Source organism: Chinchilla lanigera, unplaced genomic scaffold (assembly GCF_000276665.1).
Source record: "Chinchilla lanigera isolate Chin_1 unplaced genomic scaffold, ChiLan1.0 scaffold00041, whole genome shotgun sequence".
Lineage (NCBI taxonomy): Eukaryota > Metazoa > Chordata > Mammalia > Rodentia > Chinchillidae > Chinchilla > Chinchilla lanigera.
In genome coordinates this window covers 14791666-14799890 of record NW_004955442.1, presented here as the reverse complement: position 1 = coordinate 14799890, position 8225 = coordinate 14791666, and the positions used below count along the sequence as shown (strand labels likewise).

Sequence of the window (8225 nt, the reverse complement as noted above, 5' to 3'; positions counted from 1 at the left end):
GCTGGTATGAACATAGGTGCACATATATCGCTGTGATATGATGCCACTTGAAGATTGATCAGGACCGGAATGCTGCAGGCAAGAGACAAAAAAAAAGCAAAATGGAGGATAAAACCACAGCAAAGATAGGGTCACCCAGGGGAAGGGTAGAGCCAAGAGAAGCCCTGGGAACACTGGGAACCCTACAGTGAAGCTGAGGCTACAGGGCCTGAGCCTGTCCTTGCTCCCCCTTGTGACTTCAGGAAGAATGAGGATGGCAGAGCTATAGGAAGTGAGCAGCGGAGAGGTAGGAGGAGAAGCAGCTGGTTTGGGTAGTTTGTGAAGGCCTGCCCCTGTCACTCTGCTCAGAGAAATGGCAGTCACAGTGACTTTGGCAAGAGCAGAGCTTTGGAGGGAAAGGAAAGTGAAGAGGTAGAGACAGTGAAGATTTCTCTTTTGAGAAACCAAAGAGGTGAGAAAGAGGGAGGTAGAGGAATAGTTTCTAATTACTCTCTGTATGGTCTGCTCCCCTTTGAAATAAAACAGACCTGGGCACTTTGGGGGGCAAAAAGTTCAGAGGGTGACAGACTCAGTCTAGCAAGGGGTAAGAGCCCCAGGGAGGTAGGCTCCTGTTATGGATGATGGGGCTAGGTGCTCAGCAAGGGGGCTATGAGGAAAGATGACCCTATTGCCTACATGGGAAAGTTAGTGAGCAGGCACCCAGGCCACTTAAGAGAATTATCTGATCCTGCAATGTGGGTTTGAGGATCAAGCGAGACCTAGGCTGGGTGACAGTGGAGCAGGGCTTCTGAAAGGGAGGGTATGAAAAGGGAAGCAGACAGCCAGAGCTAGAGAGTGGAGATGGAGCAGTCAGTCATCTTCAAGGCAGGACCAGCCTCAGGCCAGGCTCCCTGACAAGCTGTGGGAACCATTCTCCTCTGTCGCTGCTCCTGTAGGTGTGGACTTTGCATGAGGCATTAGTAAGGCAGGCAGAAGAGCCCTGACTTTGGAATGTTTAGAAATCCGGGTGACCCTTGACAGGGCTTCAAACCAGTCGTGTCTACATCTAGAGGGTTACAGACACCTCAACAGATGTCTGGGGTGCTGAGGCAAAGGAAGGTACCGATGGCGGGGGGTCTCCTTCATGGAACCAAGAGATGAAGTCACCAACTCCTGTCAGAAGACAGTGGGTCTTAGTCTAGAAGAGCCTGGGGACCAGGTGGAAGGATAAACACGAAAACACAGGAGGGCTCAGGCAGGGGCCAAGACCTCACAAGGAGGGGTGTTTCCCGGGGATGGAGCAGAGGAGGCCAGCATCCCACACTCGGAATCTCCCGCCCTTGAGCTAGTCTGCTTGGGGACAGCTATGTTTCGAAGCCCGGAGTAATGCGAGCTGTGTTTCGGCGCCACGAGTAAGGCGGGCTTGGCTTGATGTAGAAATTCTGGTCGAGGCAGAAGATCCAGGCAGTGGGGGTTCCACTCTCAGAACGCAAAGAAAAGCACTGCTCAGAGCCGAACACCTGGCCGTGCTCGCGCCCGCGCCGCCGCAGAGGAGGCGGGGCACTGGAGGACCCGCCCTATATGCTAATAAGGCATGCCATCTCCCCGCCCCGACCTGGGCGTCAGACTGACCCAACGCCGCGGAGGCTCAGGGCCCAGCGGCACCCGCTAGTGCCTCTACCGATACTAAGTCGAGGTGGAACGCCGCGATTCGGGCTGGAGGCTGGCGGCAAAGACCAGAGGCCGTCAGCAGGTTGCTCGGCCTGCGGGGCCATGGCTCCCCCACCTGCACGAAGTGGTACGGTCTGTAGGGGCGGGGCCCCAGTCATGTGACGCGACCGCAGCCGCCATTTTGCTCTGCGGTGCTGGTATTTAGAGCGCAGCGGCTGACGGGCCGGTTAACCTTATCCTTCGCTGCCTCCTGCTTCTGTGCTCGCTCGCCTGCCTGCCCGCCCTCCCTCCTCGTTCCGAATTCAACCGCCTCGCTTGCCCCCGCCTCGCCTGCAGACATGTCCGAGGCCAAACCCACCCCCGAATATGCTTCGTTTTTCGCCGTGATAGGCGCCTCGGTCGCCATGATCTTTAGCGGTGAGCGCCGTGGCAGGCGGGGGCCAGGACGGGGTGGGGGGCGCCGGGACGCCGAGGTTTCTTGCCAGCGGCTTGCGGGGGGGGGGCGCGTGACGTCACGCTGACGTAATCGCCCCCTTTCCTGGGTGGCCGCGAGTACAAGAGGGGGACCGATCTTGATGGCTTTGGGGGCCCTCGTGGGCGCAGGCGTGCGGGTTCAGTATCCCCAGTGTCCCGGCCAGCGGCCCTGTCAGCCAGCATGCATCGGTGCGGGGGTGGGGCGGCAACACTGCTGCCATTTTAGCCCTGGGAGGCGAGAGGAAGGCTGGGGTGGGGGCGCTAGGGGCGGTGCGCTGTCCTGCGCCTGCTCCGCACCCCGCATTTTGCGGGCAGGTGTGACATCACACCTAGGAAGGCTCCGGTTCGGGGGCGGCGGCAGGCCAGGGTCGGGAGCGCCTGGGCAGAGTCCCTGGCCCTCTGGCCTCCTGGCCTGTACGAACCCGTCCAACCAAGGTCTGCAGCCCTGGCTTTTGTGGTGGCCAGGATGGCGGGGGTTAGATGGGGTGTACCCTGAGCCAGATGCTTCTGGTTGGGGATCGTCGCAGTTTTCCAGTAGTCCAGTCAGCTCTGTGGGTTGGTTGGGAAAGCTGGGCTGAAGGATGGACTCAGGGCGCCCATGGGTTCCCAAAGGTGGCCGTGAGAGCTTATGGAAATGAGGCTGGTGGGGGTGGTGTCTGGGAGACAGCACTTGTGTGGACGTTTGCTGAGGGTCTGTGTTTCAGAGTGGGAGAGAGGGCAATAAGAGCCTCCAGCGTTTGTAGGATTGGGTCTTTGTTCTTTAGGAGAGTCCAATTCTGTCCCTAATGAATGTGTGGGTGAATGAATGACCTTCCTTCTCTTCAGGGGCCTGAAAACGGGAGGGACTGCCCTAGGGTGAAGAAGTGGCCTAACAAGGTTCTTGATGGCATCTGCTTTTGAGGTTGGGTGACAGTAGTCCTAGAGTGTCAAGTTTAATGAAAATTGGCTTTTCTGGGTAAGGGAGATTGAGCCAGACCCAGGAATGTGGGACTGAGGGAGGTAAGTCACAGCTCTGTGGACTGGCCTGGCCTGGTCTGGGCCTCCTTAGGTAGGTCTGGTTTTTTGTTTAAGTGGCCCCGCCCTGCCCCACCCTACCTGGTGGACTGGGGAAGCTCCTAAAGTAGGTATGTTCAGGGTTTGAACTCCAAACAAGCTCTGCTGACTGTAAATACCAGTGGAGTGGGGGCTTAGAGGCCCTGTTCTTTTGGGGGCCTCCCTCTGCCCGGGCCTGTCTGTTAGTCACGCGCTGCTGAGTGAGTCTTGACCTTCCCCATTCCCTTTGAATAAAGGGTCATTTGTGGTGGGAGATGTGGTCTAGACTTCTCTTTCCTTCCCTGGCCACACCTGCTGTTCCCAGATCTCTTGGGCTTCTCCAGACAAGCTGTCATGCACCTGATTTTTGCAGTTTTCCCGCAGAATGCTTCCAGAAGTTTGGAGTCTGACTACCAGGGTGGTATCTGTTTGTGACTGACCACTTCTATTCATTCAGCAAGTCTTGATTGAGTTGTTATTATGTGCCACATATGAGGGGGCGGTGAGAAGTTAACTACACGATCCCTGCCCACATAAAACTTGCACTGTGGCTGTCATGGTGGGTCCTGCAGCTCTGTCCGCACTCAGCTCACTCTCCCTTCTCCACCAAGAACTTGCATGTGGTTGAGCACCATGGCATGCTACTGTAACTCCAGCTACTTGGGAGGCTGAGGCAGAAGGATAGAAGGCCAGCCTGAGCAATTTACCGAGACCTTACCTCAAAATAAAAAATAAAATAGGTTGAGAGTGTAGCTCAGTGGTAGAATGCCAAGTGGGTTCAGTCCACAATGCTAGGGAAAAAACAAAATAAAACGAACAAACCAGCATGTGCTTTCTGGTAAGCAGGTGTCTGCACACCCAAGAACAGTCTTGCTGGTCTAAACCTTGCCTGCATGGTCCTAAGCTCCTGGGGATTGGAACCTGCACTTCTGGCTCTTGTGCAACATCTGTCTGTGTACCCGAAACCCCATTCCTGCTCTGCACATGGGTCTTAATACAGCCTCAGGTTGCTAACCTCTGGCTTGGCCAGTTGAATCACCTTTTTACTATTATTATTATTATTATTTAATTTATTTATTTATTTTGAGACAGGGTCTCTCTGTATAGTTCAGGCAGCCCCTGAACTCGTTATGTAGCCTGGGCTGGCCTCGAACTTGCAGCAGTCCTCCTGCCTCAGCCTCCCAAGTGCTGGGATTACAATGTGCCACCACGCCTGGCTTGAATCACCTTCTGACTTCATTTCTCCTAAGTGTGCCGTTTTTCTCAAGACGTCTTCATCTTTGCTACCAGAGCAAGCTCTTCTGTCCTTGGTCGCCTCTGGTTATTGTTGCTGAACTGACTCCAAGCTATGTCCTTGACTCAGCTCACACTTGCTAATCTTTAAACCAGAAGAGGTCCACACATATTTCAGGCACCCTAGACCCGTCTTTCACATTCTAGCTTCCTCTTTTTTCATATGACAAACATCCTGTTGATTCTTTCTTCACTATGTCTTCATGAAGCTGTTGGTTGCTCCTTTTCCATAACTTCCTCCCTGCTATGGTGCTTGCGTTTTTGTAACTGCCTCCTGACTCTGCTCTCTGCTCTGCTGACACTGGCATTGTTGGTAGTACTGGTGCTGTGGCCAGTTTTGTCTTCTGCAGTCCCTCCAACTTGGTTTCCTGGGCCATTCTGCTGACCAGGTCTGGGTTTTTTGTGTTTGTTTGTTTTTGTCTTTTTGAGACAGGGTCTAACTGTGCAGTTCAGGCTGGCCTTGAGCTCACTTTGTAGCCCAGGCTGGTCTTGAGCTCATAACGATCCTCCTGCCTCAACCTCCCGAGTGCTGGGATTACAGGCGTGTGCCACCACGCCTGGCTTGAGCAGCTGTGGTTTTATCTCACTTGTTCTGGCTACAGGTGGTCATTGAAGTTTGTCACATTTAGCCCTCATGTTTCCCTGCCCACTCACTAACTCCATGCTACCTTCTGAAGAAGGGCTTAGCTTATTTCCTGCTTCTTGCAGAGTCTCACTACCTGGGATGCCAAGCTTTCTGTATTTTAAACCTTCCCCCATCCCAGGAGAGTCAGCCTGTGCTCTTCCTGTGGAGTGATGTGTCCCAAGGGTGTGAGCCCTGGGATCCTGGCCTCTTGCACATACATGGTACATATAGCCTGAGATAGAACTAGGCCTGCAGAGGGAACCCAAAATTGCACCCTGTCCAGTAGAGTTCCTGGAACGGCCTCTCATGCCCAGTTGCTGGGAGTTTGGGCCTGGCAGTATGGCACCTCTGTGCTGAGGAGGAGGTAGTATGGCCCCAGCCCTTGCTTCTCCTTTCAGTAGCCCCTTGTCCAGTCCTTTGGTATATCTATATGTGCTGTCCAGGATCCTTGCTCTCTGCCTTGTCTTCCTATGTTGTCTGCTTACTGTCACCCTCTCACTCCCCTCTCCAACTCAGCACCACCCTTTCAGAGCCCCCCGCCATGTCACTGTATTGGGTTACTGCCTTGTTGTCTTCTTGCTGGGCTTTTGAGTCCTGGGAAGGCAGAGTCCCTCTGACTTCATCTCTGCTCAGTGCTGTGCACAGAGTAGGCATATTTTGGGCATATTTTGGGCTCCGGGAGATCCCCAGCAGAGGAATGGCTGGGATTGTCCTAATAGTCCCTTCCACCTCTGACCTGTGTTGTCTTCTGTGGGTTAAGCCAGTTACTCAAAGTGACCACTGTGTGCGTGCCCTGGCCAGAGAGAGAAAGAGCTGCAGTGTGACCTATTCAAGCAGCTCTGTTGGTCTTTGCATTGATCCTGAAGGGCAGGTGGCAGAAATCAGAAGAGCTGCACTTCTGGGCATGGTGGCACATACTTACAATCTCAGCACTAGGGAGACTGAGGCAGGAGGATTGCTGTGAGTTTGAGGTCAGCTTGAACTACATAGTGAGACCTTGTCTCAAAAAACAAAACCCAGAAGAGACGTACTAAAAGAACTGAGGGTAAGGCCAGGAGAGGGTAATTGAGAATTTAAAAGGCAGCATCCAGTGGACATTTGAGGGGACAGTTCCAAAGGAGACAGGCCACTCTGTGGTCCCCTAATTGTCATCCAGTAAGAATCCTGAAGACCATATTGCAAGCAGGGGCCACCTCTGAGAGGTTTTCTGAGGCCTCATGATGGGGTTGGGTGAAGACCCTGCAGTCCAGTCATCTTCCTTATGCCCTGTCTCCTTTTTGGCTCACTCTTGCACCTCCCTCCCTGGTTATTTAGGGAGGGTCCTCTAATCTGTGGAGGTTTCAGGACCCTGCTCTGTGGCTGAAGGTGTAGAGAGCTACCCTTTCTGACAAAGTGCCGTCCTAGAGCAGCCATTTTAGGGCTGGGTGTAGAGGGAAGTTGGGTAGGCTGGGTGTTGAGTCTGGAAGCTCTGACCTGGAGAACAGGAATTGCCAGATCAGCTGCTCCTGACCCTGAGGTGGCAGGGCTTGTACCCCACCTGTGGTGGCAGTTCCAGCTTATTTGCCCTTGTCACACAGGGACTGGCTGCTGGGGTCCATTCGTTCTCTTCTAGGCCTTTCCTGACTATAAGTACTGGAGACTTCAAGTGAGACAAAAAAGTGCCTAGAATCTTAAGCAAGGCTTTTGGGGCTTAGTCCCAGTGCCTTAGTCCTCTGTAACTGGCCAGCCGGATGTCACAGGCAGCAGGCGGGGGGAGTCCCAGGGAGCAGGGTAGAGCTTCGTAGCAGAACAGGACCCCTAGACAACCACAAGGGCACCTCAGGAGGAAGTGTGGGGTGTGGGGATGCAGTGAGAGCACTGGAGTAATGGCTGCACCTGTGGCTGTTGCTCCTGCAGAGCTCCTCCTCCTCCATGAGTGGTAACTTGGGGATCCCTCACAGCTGTGCCAAAGCTGCCCCCAGGGTCCTGTCTGAGCAGTGCTATTCTGGGCTGATCTCATCTTCTTCCCACAGCCCTGGGTGCTGCCTATGGCACAGCCAAGAGTGGCACTGGCATCGCAGCCATGTCCGTCATGCGGCCAGAGCTGATCATGAAGTCCATCATACCAGTGGTTATGGCTGGCATCATCGCCATCTACGGCCTCGTGGTGGCAGTCCTCATCGCCAACTCCCTGAATGAGGGCATCACTCTCTACAGGTGAGTGTGGCATGCCTTTCTAGGTGCTGTCTTCCCTGGCAGGCAGGCTGCTAATAGTCCTGTGTCTCTTCTCTCCCCTAGGAGTTTCCTCCAGCTGGGTGCAGGCCTGAGTGTGGGTCTCAGCGGCCTGGCAGCTGGCTTTGCCATTGGCATTGTGGGGGATGCCGGCGTGCGGGGCACTGCCCAGCAGCCCCGACTGTTCGTGGGCATGATCCTGATCCTCATCTTCGCCGAGGTGCTGGGCCTCTACGGTCTCATTGTGGCCCTCATCCTCTCCACAAAGTAGCCCAGCTCGGGCCTACCAGCCACAGAATACTATGTAAAGACCATCCCCCCATTCCAGAACGAACAGCCTGACACACACCCACGGGTCACCACCCCCTCCGTAGTTGGTCTTGTAAATGCGCAGTGTCCTAGTGCCCATCTTCTGTTGCCCCGCCTGCCCCTTCAGCCCCATGCCGTGGACATCTGGGCCCATTCATCACCCATCCAGGCCCCAGACCAGTGAGGATGCCGGCGTCTGGCCCCCTCCACCCATCGTCCTAGAGTGCTCTGTGTATAAGGATGAATTAGAGTTGTCATTTTCTCTTCACTGGATGTTTATTTATAAAGATTTGACCTGTTCCGACTTCTGTGGAGCAGCCCTGTCTCTTATCTATATAGTAGCCTTTAGGTAGAGTGTTGCCTTGGGATTCCCAGCGCTGAGACCGAGGATGGACCCACCCTTCCGCCGCCTTCGGACTGCGGGGTCTGGAGGGCAGAATGCCGGCCCCGCCAGGCCCTGGCGCCATGCTGTGTCCAATAAAGTTCTTGGATGTGACCAGAACCAATGTCTTAGTCTTTGGGCGGGGCAGGGAGGGGCAAGGCAGGCGAAATGGATCGGGCCTGCGGCTGCGGCACAGCGGCGCCATTGATCACATGGGCTGCGGCGTCACGTGGCGCACCGGTCACGTGG

At 54.8% G+C, this 8225-nt stretch overlaps 1 protein-coding gene across 1 annotated transcript; it reads left to right on the top strand.

Annotated features, from left to right (window-relative positions):
• Window positions 1–1824: 1824 nt before the first annotated feature.
• Atp6v0c (ATPase, H+ transporting, lysosomal 16kDa, V0 subunit c) lies at window positions 1825–8096 on the top strand. Its single transcript, XM_005391424.2, has 3 exons — window positions 1825–2067; window positions 7087–7270; window positions 7352–8096. Exons 1-3 carry the CDS (start codon window positions 1989–1991, stop codon window positions 7554–7556), a joined length of 468 nt encoding a protein of 155 aa, XP_005391481.1. The 5' UTR covers window positions 1825–1988; the 3' UTR covers window positions 7557–8096.
• The last annotated feature ends 129 nt before the right edge of the window (window positions 8097–8225 follow it).